At 40.2% G+C, this 24307-nt stretch overlaps 1 protein-coding gene across 1 annotated transcript in view; it reads left to right on the top strand.

Moving 5' to 3' along the window:
- The window catches only part of LOC111875321 (guanylate cyclase 32E), a 60736-nt gene that overhangs the window by 5744 nt on the left and 30685 nt on the right, over positions 1-24307 (top strand). Inside the window, exons 2-5 of the mRNA XM_023871467.2 lie at positions 15583-15712; positions 19494-19643; positions 21685-21793; positions 23033-23117. Coding sequence (XP_023727235.1) covers positions 15583-15712; positions 19494-19643; positions 21685-21793; positions 23033-23117 — 474 coding nt within the window. The remainder of the gene's footprint in view (positions 1-15582; positions 15713-19493; positions 19644-21684; positions 21794-23032; positions 23118-24307) is intronic.

The raw sequence follows: 24307 nt of genomic DNA, 5'->3' as shown, positions 1-24307 counted from the left end.
GGGCGGCCGGCTGACAATCTTACCGCCATCTATGAGCCGATTATGAAGAAAATACGGGAGCCTCAACATCTCACAATCCTATGGGCCTCCACCGCCTGTTACAGGGATAGCTTGTATTTACTTTTTTATGAATTTTAATGATATTTGGTATGGAAATCTTATGACTGAATTTCACGGCTCCTTTACAACGCCAATTCCGTATCATAAATCATAAAACACGAAACTTCACAAGGGTCACAAAAGAAATATCCGAAATTTTGGGTATAAATTTTGTTAAGATAAGCACCATGTCATAATTCAGGTTTCTAGACGGTGGTTTCTCGCCGTGGGTTCTCGGTTCCAATCCTGAGTGAATTTGTGTGAGAATTGTGCTGGACCAGGTGACACTGAAGCAGGGTTTTCTTCGAGTTTTCTCAGCCAGTTATTTCAACACTACTACATACTCATTTGTCACAGCACCCTGAGGCGCCCATAGCTGTGATCAGGGGGTTTATTTTCACATCCTTAGTCTTTAAGTTAAGGGCATCGTCTCCGATGCGTCGTTTGGCTGATTGCAGAATAAGAAATGTAGGTTATAAATTATCAACATGGCCATGATGCGAAATATTTATATTGAAATTTATGAATGCTATAAGTACAAATACGTCGGTCACGGTAGCCGAGCGGTCTAAGGCATGTACCGTCTTCGCTTGTGCGGAAGCCGGGGTCGTAAGTTCGGATCTGTTTCCTGTGAGGTACGAACTGAATTCTTATATATTATTCTTATACACTGCCGGTCACGGTAGCCGAGCGGTCTAAGGCATGTACTGTCTTCGCTCGCTCGGAAGCCGGGATCGTGGGTTCGGATCTGTTTCCTGTGAGGTACGAACTGAATTCTTATATATTATTCTTATACACTGCCGGTCACGGTAGCCGAGCGGTCTAAGGCATGTACTGTCTTCGCTCGCTCGGAAGCCGGGATCGTGGGTTCGAATCCCACTCAGGGCATGGACATTTAGTTTGTGTGTGTGCGTTTTTCTGTGTTTGTGTACAGGTAGAGGCCTTGCGACGAGTTGATCACCCGCCCAAGGAGTCCTACCGTATGTGTAAGATCTAGAAAAACCGAAGTGAACGGAGAAGTTCATGGAGGTAGGCATAGGCCCAAGTGAGGGCTGTAGCGCCAATGAAAAAGAATAAGTACAAATAGATGTGGAGACAGTATGAAAATATTAAGAAGGTGTATGCAAATAGCAAGCAAACGTGCTAAATTTAGTGTGAGAATAGATGTTCCATAAAATGCTGGGAAATTCTTGAGTAGCTGCAGAATTGGCGACTCCTCAAGAAGGGCTCAGCTCCATGAGTAAGTGTAGATAGCTGCAACTTGTATCTGTAACCAAAATTATGAAACATACTTTTCATGTTAACATAAGAAAACAACAACGGTAAGAATTATACCAATTCCTGACAACCAGAAGTGGCCTCAGTACAAGGGACTTAGTCCCACATCACTAGCAATAAAAAAAATCCTGATAAAATTTGTTTTAAAAAATGGAAATATACACATAAATATACATTAGAATAGCCAGATCAGTAGACATGCTACGGGATGGGCGATCTTGGTTCGATTCTTGACAGAGGCCATAATTTCCCTTTTAGCCACAGCTGTAGCATCCAGCTAATTTTCTGTTCAAAATATATGAAGGTTCTTGCTCTTTGGGTTAAACGGCCAGGGCATGAATGTACTACCATGATCATCTTCGACAGTAAAAGTAACTCATAATTAAAAGCAAACGATTAAAAATATGTTGTGACATGTTGCGTGTGATGTCTTCCTTTCTATAGCCATTATTTAGTGTTGTATTAAACACAGTATTTAATTCTTTGTTTTTAACATTTTCCTCAAGGGGTAGTGTAAGAAGTCTGTGTATCCAATTTTTATATCACATTTTATTTTGCTGTTTTAATATTTATTACAAATTATATCCAGTCATTTTTCCGTCAAGGGGCACATGGTGGCGTAGTTGGTTAAAGCACTATGTTACAAGCCGGAAGGTCGCGGGTTCGAGTCCCGATGAGGTGGATATTTTAAATCTACCTAATCCAGGCAGCCACACTATGACCCTGGAGTCGACTCAGCCTCTGACACAAATGAGTGCCAGGAATATTCCTGGAGGGTAGAGGGAGGCCGGCGCGTAAGGCTGACAACCTTACCGTCATCTTTGAGCCGATTGTCTAGATAATGTGGGACTCTCAACGTCTCACAACCCTATGGGCCTTCATGGCCTGGTATAGGGATAGCTTTACTTTTTACCTCTACATATTTCGATCTGTATTGAACATTTTCTGAACTTTGTTAACCAAATGAAGTTGACTAATACAGGTATACATAAGAAGTAGATAAAATTTTTAGTGACCGACCGAGCGACCACCGCTTGTCAGCGAAGTTAGTACCAAATTTAGCAGATAGAGGTTGTCGCGTGGTCAGCGCCGTTAATTTCGGTTTTCTAGATCGGAGTCGCTATTTCCTTGAAATCACTCCTCAATTATTCTTACGAGGCTGAGTGGACCCCGTTCCAGACTCGCCATTTCTCAGAAAATCTGGTAGCGTCGGGAATCGAACTCGGACCTCAGGATCTGTAGCCAGGAACTCTGGGCACTAATCATAGATGCGGTCATATAGTTCACTTGCGTACTAAAATCACGGAGTTTTTCTTTTATAATTTTTAATGAATACTCATATTAAAGCATAAAAATATAGGTTGTGTAGATGGTTTCAAATAAATTAAAATATAGTTATACTGATAACTTGAAAGGTAGACGACGCTGCGGGCGGGCAGTAGTTTGTATGAAGCAGATGACAATTGCATGCAAATTTGAGATTAATACCCAAAATGGAAGAAAGAACATGGAAGATCCGGATATAGGAGAATAATTTTGCAATGAATGGCAAAGAAGTGTGTCTGGCGATGTAGGCGGAATTGAACCGGCTTAGGAAACGATCAAGTTACGTGAAGAGAATGTTTGCTCCATACAGTACAGGGTGTTCGAATGAAATGTATCCAAAATAAATTTATATCTCCGACCGGTGCGTAGGGCTGACAATCTTGCCGCCATCTGTGAGCCGATTGTCTAGCAAATGTGGGAACCTCAACATCTCACAACCTTATGGGCCTCCAAGTCCTGTTACAGGGATAGCTTTACTTTACTTTCACTTTATATCTCGGAAATTAATTTTCATACACGTATCCGGTTTATGTCATCGGTAAGGAAAACTCTTTATTTTTTTTCCATGCCCTGCTTACACGCATGCGCCGTCACATTTCTGCCACCATGTTAGGAATCACTTGGACAGAGTGATGGCTAGGAAATGGATCGGCAGAGATGAACCAATTGCTTGGCCTCCTAGGTCGCCAGATTTAACACCACTGAATTTTTTCTTGTAGCGTTATGTGAAGAACATTGTCTACCAGGTTAAGATCAACGAGTTTCAGCAGCTGAAAGCCCACATAAGGGACGCTGTGGCTACGGTAACACAAAACGTGCTTCAGGCCTGAATAATATTTGTCGTGCCACAAAGGGAGCCCATATTTAAATTTATTGAGAAAGTTATATACATTCATTCATCAGTAATCTCTCAGACGACAGGTTCACAGTCTCTTCCAAAACAGTTCCTCCACTTAATGCGATCTAGAGCTTTCTCCTTCAGATGAGAATATCCTCTTCTGTCCCCAAGGTCATCCAGCATCTTCTTACGTCTTCTTCCTCGTCTTCTGGTCACTTCTATACGCCCCTCCGGTTTGTTTTGTCTCCAGAGGAAACATCTCGCATACATGGTATCTCTGTTTTTGGAAAGAGACTATCCAGGAAAAGTGTTAATATGGTATTTTTTCCATTTGCTTTCCACATCGCAGTACAACAGCCGTTCAAACCAATCTGGTCACGCCTGTTGCTATACGAACTTGAACCATCTCGAGCATCATTTGCTCTGTGCTTCAAGTCGCTGCTGATGACGCTGCTTCCGGCATCAGTTTTTGGTTTTTGGTGTCTCTCTTCGTCTGATGCCTACCCTTTGACCTGTCCAGCAAGAGAGGCCCTGCCAGTAGCTACGCTACCGATGGTATAGCTCTAAGGGTCCTTGGCATACTCAAACCCCCTCACCACGATAAGGTGGAGACACCAACGAGGAGGAAAGTTGTACGTGTATATGCAGAAAGAAATTTTGATCGTTTCCCTTTGTAATGGTGTAACCCATTAATGTGTAAATATTTTCTTTCTGAGATATAATGATTTTATTTTGGATATCTTTCATCCGGACACTCTGTATTTCCACTATAGTTTTTGAGCAAGGGCTTTCCTTTATAAACTTAATTATGTTGCCGCATTGCCGCACAATGTTTAGTATACGAATCATCTGTTTAGGATAAAAGGAACCTTCCTGTTTCCCCGAACTGTGTATTTATTGAGAGTTCTATCTTGTGGGGTACAGCGTCGTATAGCCCGTTGAAGGTCAACTGACGTTTCCTGGTAACATGTCTCCTCCATCTTCGGTATCAGAGCGTAAGTCAAGCAAGAAATCAGTACGAAGCAGGCAACAAGTAGAGAACACAGGATGGAACCGCAAAACAGCTTCCGAGTTCCCATTGGCGGTTTCTGAGAAACAAGATCGTTCTCGTTGCTACCAGCCTGATGCTGATTTCTTCCTTGGCTTGTATTTATACCCTGAAGATGATGACAATATATTCAATCGAAACACTGATTGACTTTCTATTAACTACAGAGTGTTAAATGTCAGAATATAGGAATCTTCATAAACACCAATGTGAAAACCTCAGAACATATGTAATATACAGCCATATACATATATACATATGTATACATATACACGGTCCATGTAATTATCAGAAGAAACTGTGATATAGTTCTGTACAGTGAGCTGGGATAGCGCAGTCGGTACAGCGACTGGCTACGGGCTGAACGGCCGAGGGGTCGGAGTTTGAGTCCCGGTTGGATCAATAATTTTCTCTCCACGTCGTCCAGACCGGATCTGGGATCCACCGAGCCTCCTATCTAATGGGTTTCAGGGGGCTCTTTCCCTGGGGGTAAAGAGGCAGGGGCGTGAAGCAGACTACTCACCTCCAACTAGTGCCGAAATCAAGAAAATGTGGATCTATACATGTACTCCTCCATACGCCTTCATGGCATAGTGCTTAATTAGTTAAGTACAGAGAAAATGTTACCGTATTCCTATACAACGGTGATCCATTCATCTTAGCCATACTGTACCTCAGGAGGTTATCAGTCGGCTTCCAAACGCGACGATCTGGGTTCGATCTCAGGTCAGGCCTTGTGGGATTTGTTGTGGACAAAGTGACTCTCTGGTAGGTTTTCACCGAAAACATCGTTTGCCTCTGCCAATTCTCATTCCACCGTACTATGATCTCGGAGCTGGTACCGTTGCCCAACTAATGGCCGAAATTGAGATACGGCCTGCTTCTGTGAAGCATAATTGATTTCTTGAACATCAACTTGACCGCCTTCAGTCTTCAGACTTTTAATGAGGGATCTAAGGGACCGTTTCCTGCAACCGTATAGTTCAAAGCCCTGTAGTTAGTGACTGTGTTTTCTTAGCCTGTAAAACTGTACTTGTACGTGGGAGGATGTTGAACTTGGTCGCTACGTCACAGCATGTGTTGTGGCTCTATATGGTACGCCTATTGGAAGTGACGACCTGTTAATCTTGTTTACTACGTTCCGGAGGATGAACGTGTAGACGCACCTTCCCTGACATNCCCCCCCCCGACCTTGGCAGGAGGGCGCCAGTAAATCTTGATTTACTCACTGTCATAAATTAGGCCTTGCAATGAAATAACAGATTCTGTACAGATCCTAGCAACTTTGGTAAAAGTTGCTTATTGAATCGTGTGATTATGTATTTTGTAATATTATATTTCAGCATAAAGTCAGGGAGGGTGAGGTGGGCAGGCCATGTAGCACGAATGGGGGAGAAGAGGAATGCATATAGGATATTTGTGGGAAAGCCAGAAGGAGAGAGACCACAGGGAAGAACAAGGTGCAAGTGTGCGGACAATATTAAAATGGATCTTAAAGAGATAAGATGGAATGGTATGGATTGGATTGATCTAGCTCAGGATAGAGACCATTAGAGGGTTCTTGTGAACATGGCAATGAACCTTCGGATTCCATAAAATGCTGGGAAGCGCTTCAGTAGCTGCAGAATTGGCGGCTCCTCAAGAAGGGTTCAGCTCCATTAATTCATATGTAATTCATACAGTGATCGTTAAATATATAAAATGTTACTAAAATTATTACAATATTAAAAATATATATATTTTTATTTTACGATATATATATTTTTATATTTTCATAATTTTAATAACATTTTATATATTTAACGATCATTGTATGAATTAGATGTGAAATTACTTACTTACTCATGGAGCTGAGCCCTACTAGAAGAGCCGCCAATTCTGCAGCTACTCAAGAATTTTCCAGCATTTTATGGAACCCGAAAGTTCATTGCCGTGTACACAAGAGCCCTCCAATGGTCTCTATTCTGAGCCAGATCAATCCAAACCATACCATCCCATCCCATCCTATCCCTCTAAGATCTATTTTAATATTCTCCACCCACCTACGTTTTGGTCTTCCAAGTGGTCTCTTTCCTTCTGGCTTTCCAACCAATGTCCTGTATGCCTTCATTATATATGAAAAAATATTAATTTGTTGCATTATAGATGGAAAAAGAAAAAGACTCTAGAAGGTATATATTTTGTGTTAGTTGTTGCTATTCATTTTGTTGTGGTTAGAAGAGTTCTTGGTCTTCCAAGAGGTTCTTTCCTTCTGGCTTTTCAACCAATATCCTATATGCATTCATTAGATATGAAATAATATTAATTTGTTGCAATATAAATGAAAAAAAAAAGACTATAGAAGGTACATATTTTGTGTTAGTTGTTGTGTTTGTTGTGGTTAGAAGATTTCTCTCTTCGAGGGTATAACTCCATCTAGTAGGACGAATGTCAAAGCACTCAGTGTAATAGAGTTAGTTAATTAGGTGCCAATCAGTGAACCGGCAGATACACAATTATTGAAGGGTCCTATAGTCCTACTTCTCAGCCAGTGTACATTAAGATGTTATCAAACTGTACAGACCACAGCAGCAGTCAATAAGGTGTCCACTATTACCAAAATATTCTACACTTAATATTTACTAAACTTCGGCAAGATCTGTATTGCGGATGGGATGGTATGGATTGGATTGATCTGGCTCAGAATAGGGACCAGTGGAGGGGTCCTGTGAACACGGTAATGAACCTTAGAGTTCCATAAAATGCTGGAAAATTCTTGAGCAGCTGCAGATTTGGCTTCTCCTCAAGAAGGGCTCAGTTCCATACGTAAGTGAGTAAGAAAAACCCGGATTGGAATATTGAACTGGATGTTGGAAGACTAGAAAAACACATGGAAAGAGAACCAAGCATCAGAAGTAAAAACAGACCTACAGGCTACATCCTATTAAATCGTAAACGAAATGGGAACATTTTGGAAAACTTAAGAATTTTGTTATCACAATTGTACGGAATAAACTGCGAATAAAAAGGAAATAAGCATAATGTCACGTGTTGGGTATGTCACGCGACAAATAACTTCACGTTGATCTCGGATGTAGCTAATATTTATTCTCCTTCGCTTTTACACTTATACACTTTACAGTGTCACAATTAATCCTTCTGCTGTAGTCGCTTCTTGACTCGGCGAATGCTAGACTGCTTTCGGCGACGACCCCCTGAAGACTGACTCATTACCGCGTAAGTGCATTATTCTGATTCAACAATCCGTTGCTTAGGAAGTGCAGTATTTCCCGTTGTTACTCAACGACAATTCGTTACTACGATTTGTCGCTGTGGGGTCTCCACATTTTCCACCAATTCATTGCCTTGGAAGCGTGTGTTTCCATTGCAGCCGTTGGGCAACAATGTAATCCTATAGCAGGTCACATTGCTTCCTTCCTAAGGTTGCTCGTCCCGGACAGCCTAACGGTACTTCCCTTCCTTCACTTCTTCGGAGTTCATCTTCCGAACGCTTAATCCGTCCTCCCTTCTTCAAGGATGCTCGTCCCGAGCAGCTCCGTGGTAGGTCGCTCGTTGCTCCCGTAGTATCGTATTCATCCCTCATTGCCATCTGTCTTGTCTTATGAGTCTGTAGCGGAATTGATACCCGAAAATGTAGCGGCAGTGAGAGAAGCCATTGAACGAAGTCCACGCCGGTCTGCGCGTAGCTACGCTACATCACTCGGACTGTCCGAAGCCAGAGTTCGACGGATTTTGCAGAAAGATGTCCATTTCTACCCCTTCATTTAGAACTATTGGCCCGAACTTCTTGAAGATGAGTGGGAAAGCGCTGTAATTGTGACTGGGCCACGTTACGTTCACATGTTGGGCAGCTTCTTAGCTCCTGCACTTGCTCGTCTTCCAGTCAACGAAGGAAGGTTACTCCAGCAAGATGGGGCTACGTGCCGCAACGCTCGAGGTTCCATGGCAGTTGTGAATAACCTGTTTCCTAACCATGTTTCCTCCAGATATGTGGACATCATATGGCCAGCCAGATCACCCGATCTTTGCACATGTGATTTTCTTCTCTGAGGGTATCTGAAATCCCACGTTTTCAAAGCTCCCGTGCCCCACACAGTTGAGGAGTTGAAACATCGAATTCGGAAAGAAGTTGAACGAATTCCCATAGAGATGCTGCACAGAGTAATGAGTGACTTTGGGAAGAGACTTACAGAGCGCCTACAGCAGAATGGTGGTCATCTGTCGGTTGTTATTTTTGGGACATAGCCTAATGTTCTCAGGAAGTTAGTTGAGTAAATCAGAATGCTTTTACGATTACACTGTGTCCATATGTGTTAAAACCAAATAATACAATAGTTTACTGTATAAAACGTATTTAAAATCGCCAGATTCATTGACGCACTCTGTATTATACAGATGAGTTTGTTTCTGTTTGCGTCGTCAGATCTCCTGTGCCGTGTGCAGCTAGTTCCGAATATGAAGGAGGGGGAGCTTCGTTTTCCACAGAAATAACATGTGGTGGGACTTCAGAGCTGGTAGTGTTCTGGCTTAGTTCCTGGGTGTTCCTGTTCGGCCGGATCGTCGGCTCTGGGATGTAGGCCAACACCGCCATCAAGAAGAAGAGTGTCATAGCTGCGGTCAAGATAGACATTACTAAATGCACAATTGCCTGTTTTTTATTTGGGATACACGCCGGTAGGATGATGAACACGCAACAGAGAGTCAGCAGCGTGTAAGAGGCGTGTGTAATGATCCACAAAGAATTTAAGCATAGCTTCCTCGGTTTCCCCTTCTCAAGTGTTGTGATGATCACAATGTTGCTCAGTATTACCAATGCCATCAAAAATGTAAGTGCCACTACGAGACATGTCAAAAATTCAAGGCTAAATGTATCTGTGTCCTGCGACTCTAAATTTTCCTCCAGATTATAAATACGTGTCGTAATGTCTCTCGCAATCGTTAGTCTGGATTATGATTATCGATAAACACACTGAACCGATGATGTAGTACGCAGGAATGAAAATGTATGTATACGCTCTGAAGAACATAACGATATAATTTTCCACTGCCGACAGCTAAGTTAAGTCAAAGTCACCAATGTAACGTGTCTTCTGTGTGACGGGACACGAATAAATTACGTGGGTCTTCGAATTGGACGCTTATTTGTCCTGACTCGTGCAACTGTTCACTTAGATCACTATTGCACTGTTAGTGCACTCTGTATCTCTTGTGCGAAGTCTGAGCACAACCTGCTTCTGTCGCGCTAGAGTCGAATCCAAGATTGTGCATTATTCTGGTTCAACAATCTGTTGCTTAGGAAGTGCAGTATTTCCCGTTGTTACTCAACGACAATTCGTTACTAAGATTTGTCGCTGTGGGAACTCCACAGTTTCCACTAATTCGTTGCCGTGGAAATGTGGGTTTTCATCGCAGCCGTTGCGCAACAATGTATTCCTATAGCAGGTCACAATAATATGAAAAGAGATGATCGCGTAAGGGCCTAAGATGAAAAGTTCAAGAAAAATTACTGAAGAGAAAACATGATACTGGAATCGGCTGTGTTCTAATACCTGACGTCATGATAAAGATGAGTGCACATTACTCGACTCTTCCTCCCGTTTCATTGTTCCACGATCTTTGGCACATTATCTTAGAACACGCCAGGATTATACTTAACTTCCTATACACTCACCATTCCGAGCAGCCGGAATATCATAGTCGGTATAGCGGCTGGCTACGGGCTGGACGACCAAGGGGTCGAAGTTCAAGTCCCGGTAGTTTCGAGAATTTTCTTTTCTCCACGTCGTCCAGACCGGCTCTGGGCCCCACCCAACCTCCTATCCAATGGGTACAGGCTTTCTTTTCCAGTGTTTAAAGCGGCCGAAGCATGAAGCTGACTACTTACCTTCAACTATTGCCGAGTTAAAGAAAATGTGGATCTATACATCCATTCCCCCATACGCCTTCATGGAGTAATGCTTCATTAATAAAGCACAGAGGCAACTTTACTTTTTTTACCTTCTCACTCACCACTTCGCCGAATCAGCTGGTACAGATGTAACACGTCTTGCATTTGTTAGGGATGTAATTCATTTCAGGGGGTGCATAAACACCGATTCGTTTTATTGCGTTTCATTTGATATAGGTTTATTCTGCCCCTCCTGGCGCGCGCGCACACACACAGCCCTCTTCATATGGTCATTTTAAAAATCACAAGCGTGAATATCCCTTGAGATCATTCGTTGCCAAAGGCCATTAAATAAAGCAAAACTACCCTCAGCATTTAGTGTTTACTGTTAGTCAATTGAGTTCCATGTTAAAATAAAATTGTTTCTTTTTAGAAAGCTTTTAGGAAGCTTATAAATAACAGCACAGAGGAACATCCACCTTCAGAAGGTGATTGTTTTTCACAGGATGTCCCGCCTTTTATGGAACCCGAAGTTTCATTATCGCATTCACGAGTCCTCTAAGAAACACTATCCCGAGTCAATCGAATTCAATCCGATGTATTTCTTTAAGAATCATTTTGCTACTATTCTTCCGTGTACGTCTAGGTTTTAAAGTGGTCTCTTCTCTCAAGGTTTTCCGACTAAAATTCTATTCCTCTGCAAATTTCTATGCCTAGTCATGTGATCAGCCTTCATTTGCTCATCCTAATAATGGACCTCCTTGTTATTTCGTTCCCTTCTGTCTCGGAGTATTTCCTGCCTCTCTGTAGGCCCAATCAGCCTATGGAACCCCAAGGTTCATTATCATATTCACGAGCCTTTCACTATTACTTATCCTGAGCCAGATCAATCCAGTCCATATCATCGACTCCAATCTCTCTCAGATCCATTTTAATATTATCCTTCCACCTACGTCTGCGTCTTCCTAGTGGTCTCTTTCCTTCTGAAATCATATGGTTTTCATGACATATAGAGATGTAACGTGCATGTTATATTTCATGAGAATCTGTCAGTGCGTTCAAAAGTTGGGAAAACATTCTGACTCATATAGAGAGCGTGGTAGGCTTTGTTATTCGTTTACAAAAATGGAAGAGACTGAAAAGTGAGACACAAGCCGTCATGTGAAGTCCATAATACGAGCAGCAGTGTAGATTATCCTGGATAGTGAAGAGCATCTAAGATTTTTGGTAATGAGGTTGTCATCATCTGCGTCACGTACTGTCCTCGCCGTCACTAGGAAGTAGGACAGTGCTTTCATATGGCTGCACTATGTAAATTTCTCTTCTACCCTCTATCTGCTGTTAAGTCTATAACTCTGTACGTTAGAGTGTGTATATGTAAGCAATTATCTCATCATTATTGGCCGAGGGGGTGAAACGAACAATGAACAGATTGTGTTGGTAACACTGGTAAAGTCTGTGATGCACGATGAAGAGCCTACCATGTTGCCTGGAAGATGTTTGTTTACTTCGTAGAAATAGGCCGCACCATATCTCAAGCGGTTAGTCGCAGGCTTCCCACCGCGGCTGCCCGGGTTCGATCTAGGGTCTCGTCAAGTGGAATTTGTGGTGGACAGAGTGGCGCTGGGGCAGTTTTCCTCCGAGTACTTCGGTTTCCCCTGCCAATCTTCATTCCACCAATTGCTCCACAATCACCCTCACCTATCATGTGGGGCTGGTACAATAGTCCAGAAATGGCCACAGTACAAGGGACTTAGTCCCACCCCACTAACAATAAATAATAAAAAGTGGTTGGAAAAGACCGCATTATGAGGAGTTTTATGACGTGTTCTCTTCGTTATGTATTATTAGGATAATTAAATGAAAGGCGATGCATCTAACACGTATAAGACCCATGACAAGGGCGTAGAGAATTTTAATAAGGAAACCTGAAGGGAAGAGATCACATGAGAGATGTGAACGACAGTGGGAAGATAATATTGAATTTTATTTTGCAGAACTAGAATATGAGAATATGGATTGGATTGATACTTATATATCACATGACAGGGATTGAAGTTTGGAGAAATCTGCATAACGAGGAAGTTCATATCTTGTACTGTTCCCCAAGTATAATTAGAATGCTCAAGTCAAGGAGAATGAGATGGGCAAAACATGTAACACGAATAGGGAGGAGAGAAATGCATATTGATGGGAAAGCCGGAAGGAACGAGGCCAGTAGGAAGACCAAGGCGTAGGTGGATAGACAATATTAAAATGGATCTCAGAGAAATAGGATTTGATGGTATGTATTGAATTGATCTGACTCAGGGTAGGGACCGCTGGAGGGCTCTTGTGAACACTGCAATGAACTTTCGGGTTCCATAAAATGCTCTCAAATTCTTGAGTAAAGCTTAGCTCCATGACTGAGTGATGACAGGGATTAATGGCGGACTCCTCTTAACACAGCAATGAACCTTGTTGTGTCAAAAAACGTGTAATTTCTCAAGTTCATATTGATTTCTCAGGATGAAGAAGGAAATGTTTCATGGAGTTACTTAAACAGGCGAATCTAGAACTATTTTTCTTGCTTCATATTTTAACATTATAGCTGCTTATTTGGAGCGAAGCTTTAAGTACCACAAACTTCAGTAGATGAGAGGGTTTTCCCTTGACATAGAGTTTTGTTTACGGGGATTACCCCATGTGACTCCAGCGATCATGTGACAGTGTCCCGTCTGATACTTGCAGAAGTGCGCGGACATCCACGTATCCGACAAGAGAGTCTACTACACATTCGCTCGGACTCTGCCTCCTTCGTCCAAAGTTTCGAAATCTGTAGTAGCGCTGCTGTTGTACTTCAAGTGGACCAAGTTCATTATAGTAGCGGGGAAACGTCCAGCTTGGGGCGGCGAAGTGCAGGAAGCCATCAAGGTGAGAAATAGCTAAAATTTAAAATCTCACTTTAATTCAAGTACATATTTTACAGTCTGCAGGCATGTTAATATTGTTTAATATAGCATGGGAACAGCGAAGAATGAACTACTGACACGCGTGCCACAAACGGCACGCTGAAATGTTTATGGAACATGCAAAATATATTTTTTTTCGAAGAACCGTTTCGATGAAGTATATTAATTAAATTACTACCGAAAATGTTAATTTATGTATGAATATTGCGAGTCGGGATAGCTCAGTCGGTATAGAAACGGACTACGAATTGGATGGTCGGGATTCGAAATATTTCTCCTCTACACAACGTCCAAACCACCTCAGGTTCCTACCCAGCCTCCTATTCAATGGCTACTGGGGGCCCATCCCCCGAGGGTAAAGCGGCCGCGGTGTGAAGCTGACCATTCACTTCCATCTAGTGATGAGGTCAAGAATAGTGCAGCTATACCTACATTCCCCAATATGTCTTCATATAGGGAAAGCTTTACTTTATCCTTTTATATATGAATTCGTGTAGATGAATTTGAAATTTATCCTCGTTTATGCGGAACTGGCACGTAAAGCCATCGTTTGCCTGGAAACAGTCGAATATCTGCGCCACGAAGTGAAAGAAAATGGCGACTCCACCTTCCAATTTGTTTCCGAATGCCACAGCGTTCAGGTTGTGTTGCTCTGATCATCTCATTCAGACCAAATCAACCACTGTTCACCTTCCGACATTTGTAAGAGGAAGCTGTGTTTGTCTTGCGAATAATTTGGTGTACTTAGTTTCAGTTCTGTGTAGACGTTTCTAAAATTAGGAGGCGAAGATGATTGAGAGGAGCGGTGGAGAATTTCAAGTTCGGAGAAAAGTGAACTTTTTTTTTCAATTGCTTCTGGCCTATTGTTCCAGCCCCAGATGATAGGTGAGGGTGATTGTGGAGCAATTGGTGGAATGAAGATTGGCAGGGGTAACTGAAGTACTCGGAGAAAACCTGCCTCAGCGCTACTTTGTCCATCACAAATCCCATTTGACGAGATCCGGGATCGAACCCGGGCCGCCGCGATGGGAAGCCAGCGACTAACCGCTTGAGCGATGGCGCGGCCAAAGTACATTTGATGTGAGCGGCTGAAATGGAAGAGTGTTGATCATTCTATGTTCTGAAAGTGTGGCCCATAGCACTAAGTAAACTTCGTTAAGTGGTATTAAATCCTTGTAATGTAGTATACAAAGGAGAAAGGAGAACTTCCTTCAAAATGTTAATTGGAAATCGTGGATGGAAGAAACCACATGAGATATCTAGATATAGGTGGGAGCTGTGGTAAAACGGTAAAGTTGTTCTTGTGCTTAATTAATTAAGCACTAAGCCACGAGATGTATTAAGGAGTAGAGGTATAGATCTATCATTCTTGACCTCGGCACTAGATGGATGTTAGTGGTCAGATTCACGCACTGGCCCTTTTACCTGCGTGGATAGAGTCTCCCGCTACCCATTAAACAGAAGTTTGGATAGGTCCCAGAGTCAATCTGGAAGCAGTGGAGAGAGAAAAGTCTCTTTCCTTTACCGGAAATCGAACTCTAGTCGTCTAGTCAGTAACACTTCCTTCTACCGACTGAGTGTTCGTATGTGGTAGGTTGAAATGAATTTGAATTTTAAAGAAAAAAAATTTGAGGCTGTAGATATGATCTAGCTCAGAATAAGATCCAGCGGTGGGTTCTCGTGAGTGAGGTGATCAATATTTGATATCCCTAAGTTCTGGTCATTTCTTTACTAACTGAGCAACAACTTCATATAGTTAGTTATGTAACGTTATCAATCCAAAGGGTGTCGGGATGACTCAGTTGATATAGCGACGTGCTACGGGCTAAACGTCCAAGGAATTGGGGTTGGATTTTCGACAGGGGCAAGAGATATTTCCATTCACAATTTCTAGACCGGCTTTGGGACCCACCCATCTTCCTCTCCAATGGTCACCAGGGCTCTTTCCTTTAACTGCTGAGTTTAAGTATGTGTGGTGATGTACTCCCCTACATGTTGTCATGGCATGATGCTTTATTAATTAAGCACAGAGGCTGCTTTACCTTCGCATTCCCCATTGCTTTATTATTTCATGTTCTTCTTTGACACACATATTACAGTTTAACAAGTCGACACCATGCATGAACCATAATATACAGTTTTAATTTTTTTGCAGGATCTAGCCAGTGTATACAACTTGAATATTACGGACATTTTTCATTTCTCTGAGGCAGACTATGTTTCCACAGAACAACATATTCAGGAGATGGAGGACATTGTAACAAAGACCTACCAGAGAACTCGGGGTGAGTTAACAGAAGTTCTCTAAATATAGAGATACTTATTTATTACATCTTAAAAAAAACTCAGTCGCTTTAGACCGCAAGCGAACTATACCGACCGAGCGACCGCCGCTTCTCGGCGAAGATAATGCCAACTTTAGCGGATAGAGGGTGTCGCGTGGCCAATGCAACGGAACCCCGCGGCGGTTAATCTCAGTTTTCTAGACCGGAGCCGCTATTTCCTTGCATTAGCTCCTCAGCTATCCTCACGAGACTGAGTGGACCCAGTTCCAGACGCACTACTTCTCAGAAAAGCTGTTAGTTCCTAGAATCGAACCAGGGACCTCTGGGTCTGTAGCCAGGAACTCTGACCACTAGACCACCGAGGCGGTCTTATTACATCTTAAGTTACTCATGTATAGATGCATGATAAATTTTTATATTCTATTATATACTTTCTAAAGCCCAGATTATGGATCCTGATTTGTTTTAAGTTTTGCTACCATTTGTTTTAGTGGTGGTGGTGGTGGTGGTGGTTGTTATTTTAAACTTCAGTACTGGTCCACCAGTAATTGAAGATTAAATCACAGTGAGCATCATGCTTCAAATACTGTAAATTATAGATGAGTGAATTATATAGGTATTTGTGGTGACTATGAAAATGGAAAAAATCTTATTTTGATAATGGAAGCAGAAAATAGAAAGAAAGAAAAACATTTTCAGGCTAGTAGCTGAGAAACAATGTCATATTCATTTTGTGGAGTTTATAGCCTTGATATGAAGGAACATGTTATATTAAATATAGTATTATATGAGCAGCATCCTATTGCATTGATGTATCACTTGTTCACTCATTTCCGTCTCTAATGCACCACAAACCGTTCAGTCTCTCCATTATTTTAAAATATCATTAAAATCACATTTAATTGCAACATGTTTCAGCCTTACAAGGCCATCTTCAGGCAATTTTTGTCAGTTGAAACTGTCTCATTGCATCAGTCATTATGTCAGTGCAACCCATGCTATTGCATATTGACATTCACACTAAAATGTGTTGGTTTGAGAATGAACACACACTCTGCGTTCCGCATTATTTTCATTTTGCGGCATCCATGTTATGCCCTTTTCCTGGGTAGTGTTAAATATCATGAGTCGCAGCAGTTTAATTGTTTTTTACCACAAAATGAGAGCAAGTTTTTGTTTATTCCTTTTATTATTAGCCAGGATAGCATAGTCGGCATAGCAACTGGCTATGGACTAGACGACCAAGGGGTCAGATTTCGAATCCCAGTAGGGTAAAGAATTTTCTCTTCTCCATATTGTCCAGACCGGCTCTGGGGGTCCTTCCAAACTCCGGGTACGGGAGGGCATGAAGCTGACCACTCACCTCCAGTTAGTACCAAGGTCAAGAAAATGTGGATCTGTACATCCACTCCTCCATACTCCTTCATGGCATAGTGCTTAATTAGTTAAGCACAAGGACAACTTTACCTTTAGTACATATTTCAACTGTACCCTTCACATAAGTTTAAATTCTCTCTCTAAGCTCCAGAATTTTTTCAAACCAAACTAATCTTTTACATATGTTTAATGTCATAAATTTCCTAAATCACACATATAATTGGTTGACAGCAGCTGTACCTGATGTGCACAAGATTAATTTAATATCATGACATTACTTTGTTCCAATATTGCTTTGAAGTGTTGCCATAACAACAGGTAATTAATTTTCTTGACTTATTTATTCTAAAGACTTCAGTACGCAACTGATGGATAATCAATACTGTTGTTAAATTTTATCAGCTACATTTCATAGTTGCCTAATTGCTTACTACCACAGTATTTTAGTTCCTATTTTCATAATTTATGGGCTTCATAGATTCAGACTCATACATATGTATTTTAATGTTTATTTACAACTTAACTTAGAAGGGGAGTTAATAAAGAACAAACCTCAATTACATATAGTTAAAAGGGTGGGTCAGTCATGTAAAATTAATTAGCATGCTGGTGTTATTCTAGCAGGTTGTTCAGTTACTTTTGTCATCTCAAATATCTTCAAACCACTATCTGAAAAGTTCATATGCCACTAGATTCTATGTAATGCTGTACAGTATTATTCTATATGATTTTTTTTAATAATACTGTGCAAAATGTCCTAAGGAGTACTATAATTTAAGAAGACTGTAATCTGGGTTATGATGCAGTGTTCTTCAATCTAATTCCATTGTCATTTGAGTGGAGTGTATTATTCATCTTCAGAGTTAAACAGGAACCAAGCAAGAAATCAGTGAGGCTACAAGCAGAGAACTGCTTGCTGCCTGCTTCTTTTGGTTTCTTGCTTCTCTTAGTTTTGACTCTGAAGATGGTGGCGACATGTTCTTCTTAAACACTGGAGGCCTTCTGTTGAAATGCTTCACATTAAAACCCAGAAAATTACACTCTTCATAGTCAATACGTTGAGAACCTCAAATCCAATTACTGTATTTTAGACTGTGGATTTCTGGGCTATGGCACCTATAGTCCTTTACATGGTTAGCAAATTTTGGAGTAACTTTCTGCCTCCATATTCATTCATAATAATGGTAACAACCTACAAGAATATATTAGGTCATAACCCAGATGATCACAATCTAAGTGTTTGCCACCATGAAAACCTCAGATCTCTGGACTACAGTTTCTTAGTCCTCAGCTGCTACTAGTTGCTGCACTTTGTAAACTGGTGCAATCCCAGAGAAGTAGCTCCAGACGTAACATATGATGTCTATACTCTTAAATGTCTCAATCTATATAGACAGCTAACAGGAATTATAACAGAATATTTATAAAACTTATTAATCTGTTACTTTACTCGATGTGAAATAATATGGATTTTATCAAACATCACTGGATTTAGTGCTCAGATTATAATAAGGACCTTGGTACAATCCTGACTACTGACAGTAATATGGAGGGTAAAACATACAATTATTTGCATATTTGTTAGTTAATAATGTGCAACATGTGTAAGAGAAGAATGCAAATTAATCAGCATCCACTACAGTTAGAATATTGAAATTACTGGCTGTTTACCTGACACCCACCAGTTGTTGTTCATTTGGTTTTGAATGTAAATGTTAACTAGCTCTATACCTAGCTAGCTAACTAACTAACTAAGTAAGTAAATAACTACATAAATTAGAATGTGCTCACAATGGCTGCCATTGGACCATATCCTCAGCCATATGAATGCAGTTCATACCTCAATATAAATATTTTTGGAATTACATTCTTTCACATAATATTTCTTCTACAGGACTCATTTTCAATCAAAATTATGGCAATTAATTGTTCACAGTGTTCTGAGAAGAGCCACAAAGCACATCTTGACAATGAGACCTTGAAACAACGTTTGAATTTATGTTAATTGAAAGTTTTAAATTCTGATGGATAAGTGCTAGAATTGTCCTTTCTTCATTTAAATGTTCAGTTTAAGTGGTCTTGCCACTTCAGGGGATTTTTAAGTATTTTAAATTCATTATACATCATCATCAGTCACATTATTAAAATTCCATTGTCATTTAAGGAGAGATTTCATAGTATATTGTTTGCTTTAATGATAATTTTAATTTTGTAAGAAATGTGAATTGCTATTCAAGTTAAACTGGGTAAGTTTTAAGATAGGTTGTTTATGTGTAAGGAAGGGCATTTTTTCCATATTTTGAATGTAGTTACAGAATTTAGTTTTACAGTTGGGTAACATAGAATTATGCCTGATATTGCAATTGAATTCTGTCATAATTCGGTTCTTTTTTTCCATGTACAGTGTATGTGTTTGTGGGAGAGCACATTGCACTAGTGGACTTTGTGTATTGTCTCCAGAGACTCCATCTGCTGGACAAAGGAGAATACATCATCATTTCTGTGGATGATGAGATTTATGACCCAGACCATCGGCTTAATATTGTTCAGCGGGGTGAGTAACTATTTGAAAAGATGTGACTCTTCTGACGCTATTTCTGAAAGTAAGACTAAATTGCTGTGTAGTTGATATTTGAATGTTACCAAATTAGCAAATTTCACTAAAATATTCTTTTCAATTTTAATTTGGAAAATATAACTGTTAGGTTCCACAAGTCTCTCATAATTAGTCTGCCACTGCCTGCATCGCAAACTCCCCTCTATAAGTACAAGAACGGAAGAGGGGGGGGGGGAGAGTGTGCACGTGTGCATGTGTGCGTGCACACAGCTGGCAGAAATGGGGAAGGCATGCAGAGGAGAGATTAATGAGGGAAAATTTGTGTTTAATTTTATGCTTACCCCAGAGTAGACATATTTAAAATTTTTGGAATTTTGTAATTTTTCAATGGAGGCCATCAAAAGTGAGACCAGTGTTTGTTTGTTACTCCCTCAAAAAGCATTTTCCTCATCATTAACATATCAGTACAGATTAGGACTTCACCTTGTGTGAGAGCAATCATATTTATATCTAATAGTTCAAAGTGCATCAGGAAAACTATTATTTTTGTACTTAAGTAACTACATTGAACTGCACTCAGTTGGTAGCTACATCAAGAGCCTAGGCTTCGAACTGTCTCCTGATATCAGTTTCGCTCATATGGTTAGGAAATTGTATTGTAACGTGGATGGCCAGAGCGTTGCTAGGTAACTGACCATTAAACACATCGAGATTGAATACACACAGGCAACAATATAAGTAAGGTGCTTTCTATGTGGTTTGCGCCACGGTCGCTGCTCTGCAACGTCGTAGTTAACACTCCTCTGCAACAGTAGAGGCTGTTTTCTGTGTATGGTCTGTGTGGAGGCAATATAACAAGATTCCATACAGAACAGAGTGTTTCTATCCCATGTGAATGTGGACTCAAATACCTCCACCGTAACCCTGCGAGTTGTAGGAGGTGATGAAAAAAAGAAGTCTCAAATCTGAGACAGTAAAATGTGGTTGTGAGTCCCAAGGACTCAGACCCAAGAAAGACTGCGCTCGCAAGGGCCAACAGCGTATGAAAAAGACAGCCCCGTCCTCTCGTCAGAGAGGGCGTCCCACAAAAACAAGACCGTAACTGTCAAACAGTAATACATATCTGGTCATGAGCCCCATGTTGACTGACTGACTGACTGACAGACTGACCGTCAGTCTCAATGTGACCTTGACTTTGACTTTGACTTGACAGAGTGTTTAAGTGATAGAGAGTTTTAAGTGACAGTGAGAGAGTTTTATGTGCAATTCTGTTCAAGCGAGTTCTCGGTGGAAGATAGCGAAGGAAATTTCGTCATGTGAAGACTTTGCGTGTGATTTGAAAACACTATGTTTGCTATAATGCAGTGGGATTGGGAGTGTGTGATTTAGGGAGACTGTTATAGTTTCTGTGTTGAGATCCATTAAAAGAGAGGACTTGTGTGTGTGCGTGTGCATGTAACAGTGGATTATGAAGTGTGTAAATGAGCGATAGCGCTGTAATTAGTGTAATTAAAAGAGATTGTAACCAATCATCCGAACTGGAACCTGTCATTTTTGTCACACGTACCATCCTCCACATGACAATATGTATGAAAGCACTGTACAGTAAAGCATGTCCCTCTCATTTCATGTAGTCTCTATCTTCCAGGTCAAACTAGAGGAGTCTGATAAATAGTTACCTGGACATCAAGTTCAGAGGGTTTTCTATGGTGCAACAATTCAATATTATAAATTATATATTTGTAAAAAACATTGAAAGAAAGTATGTCATGAACAAAATCATTTTCTGAATGAAAATAATCCTGTGAAAATTATGTGAAGTCATTGCACCACACAATAAAATATAATGATATTACATAAACATAATTATTAAGTGACACAAAAAATAATTAGTTGGAGACATATGGTAAATACTGGATGCTTCAACCTTCTGAACTGAACAGTTTCCACAACATGAATCCTATATTTTACACAGTCCCACACTAAAAACGCAAAGAGTTTGTGCTTGTAACTGTCCTTAAACATTGATTTTTCACAGAGTACCTGGATCCTTACCTTCATAATCGGAACTTCAGCCGGAAAATATTTCTGGGTTTCCGGTCAGTGCTCAAGCTAACATCTTCCCATCCTCGGAATCCGAAGTACAAGTTAGTAGCAGAGAAACAAAAGATATGTATAAAATATTTGATTTTACAGCATCAAGAATTAAAATCTAGACACAAATATAATTCATGTTCACAAAATAAGAAAATATTATTAACTCTTAAACCAAATATTTTATTTTTCTCTCAAAATTTCTGAAACTCAAATTAACTTACTGCTATAAGATATTTATTATGATTTCAAATTATTATTATTATAAGGATTAAATGATATGCTAGATTATGTTATTTCCAGCATATATTATTTTCAATTTTATCACCATTGTAAAGGAACATATAAACTCCTGATTTTTTTTTTCTGAAATTTCAAATGTACATAACACAGGCATGGTTTTCAATTGATGTAATTTTGTAAGATAGTTATTACAGTTATTCAGTTTGTGTTCCTTGGTCAGTTTCTTTTAAAAGGGTAGGATGAGAGGGCTTAAGACAAATGTTTAAAAAGTAGAGACATGCAAACAAATATAAATATAGTTCATGAGTAAAGATGATGTGCTTAACTAATTAAGCAATACACCACAAAGGCATACAGGGGTGTGGATGCATAGATCCACAATTTCTTGACCTCATCACTAGTTGGAGGTGAGCGGTGAGCTTGACGCTCCGGCCGCTATACCCCCGGGAAAGAGCCCCCGGTAACCATTGGATAGGAGGCTGGGTGGGCCTCAGAACCAATCTGGACGACATGAAAAGAGAATATTTTTTACTCAAATTCTGACCCCTCAGTCGTCAATCCCGTAGCCAGTTGCTATACCAACTGCCCTGTAAATATTAATTTAAATCATATTTTAACCATTTTCAATGCTATTTTAATTAATTTAGCTTGGGTTGTACATTGAAATCACCAGACCACTTTAATTTAAGTGTTAATGTTGGTTAATATGGGATCATAAATCCTCATGCACTTGTAGCTAGCAGCTTCATTTTAACCAAATGTATTACATCTCCAATATCTGAAACACATTCTTAAGGATATCTTTTTTTATAATTCAAGGTGTATGTTATTTCTACAAAACAAATGCTTAATAGGACTAGAACCACCACATATTTTCTGGACAGTTATTCACCATAAGACAGATGGATCAAGACAACAGCAAGAGACTTAGAAATTATGTAAAGAATAAGAGAATGTACTTGTGTTATTATGTACAGCTGTGGAGCATTTTCAAATTGTTTATTTTGGAGTTTCTATGGATACACCATACCACGTATTTTTTGTTGCAGGGAGTTGTGTGAACAGATCAAGAACTTTTCTCTGAAGCCACCATTCTGTGTACCATACCATGAAAAGATATATGACAGTATTTCTGTGAGTTATATTCTGAACTTCTCTTTGATCATGCACATGGGATGAACAGAGATTACAGTGGTCTGTAGTTATAAATTACAAATTACAGAATTTATCAATTAACAAGAACTATGATTTGTTTCATTCTGGTCTGTCATACTAATAATATCATAAGAGGTTAAACAGTTCTGTCCAGTGTGACTAGTAAAGATTTTTCTTATATCAATCCTTCAACCCTTACATGTTTCGGTCTTTACAGAACATCCTCAGAGAAACATCAATACAATCAGAAGCCACTATTACAATATGTATTTGAATGCCAAGATATATACAACATACAATGCTGACAAAGTACAATGGGTATGAAATCTAATGTTTTAACAACTACAGTGGGTGTCTTAATATGTTAAAATATTCACAATTAATTTGTTAAAATTTTTGTTGGAAATTGTAAACCAAGTTTGTTCGTGTCCTTTTTTACTATTTCTCCTCTTGAAGGAGGACAAACATGTACCGCCTTGTAGTTCTGTTGTATTAAGAAGCAAAAAAAAAAAAGAGTAAAGCAAAGCTATCCCTGTACCAGGCCGTGAAGGGCCATACGGTTGTGAGACGTTGAGGGTCCCACATTATCTAGATAATCGGCTCAAAGATGGCGGCAAGGTTGTCAGCCTTACGCACCGGCCGTGCTTTACTCCCCAGGAAAATTATTTAATTAATTCCTGGTACTCATTTCTGTTAGAGGCTGAGTCAACCCCTGGGCCATAGTGTGGCTGGAAGGATTAGGTCAATTGAAAAAATCCAGTGACCTCATCAGGACTTGAACTCGCAACCTTCCAGCTTGTAGCATAGCCCCTCAACCAACTACGCTACTGCATGCCCCTTGTATCAAAAAGATGATTCTTTAATGTCATGCTGTAGGCAGTCACAGAGCGCTCTGTTGTTATAACAACAGCAGGTTTCATACCAAGGTTTCTGTACTTTTGTTTTAGTTGTATATTAGTGGTAGGACTTTTAGGACAAAATCAGGAGGAGCAAGTAAATAAATACCAGGATTGTCCACTTCTTTGCATATAAGAGAATGCAGCAAAGGAACCATACCCGAGGGTCCATGGAAGAATACCATGAAGTGAGAAGGAAAGAAAACAGATTGCATAAAAAGAAGAAAAGGGAATATGATAAACAAGAACTGATTGAACTGGAGCATTTAAGAA

This window comes from Cryptotermes secundus, unplaced genomic scaffold, assembly GCF_002891405.2.
Source record: "Cryptotermes secundus unplaced genomic scaffold, Csec_1.0 scaffold442, whole genome shotgun sequence".
In the NCBI taxonomy this organism is placed as follows: domain Eukaryota; kingdom Metazoa; phylum Arthropoda; class Insecta; order Blattodea; family Kalotermitidae; genus Cryptotermes; species Cryptotermes secundus.
The sequence above is the reverse complement of the archived record's forward strand: the minus strand, read 5'-3'. Positions and strand labels throughout refer to the sequence as shown.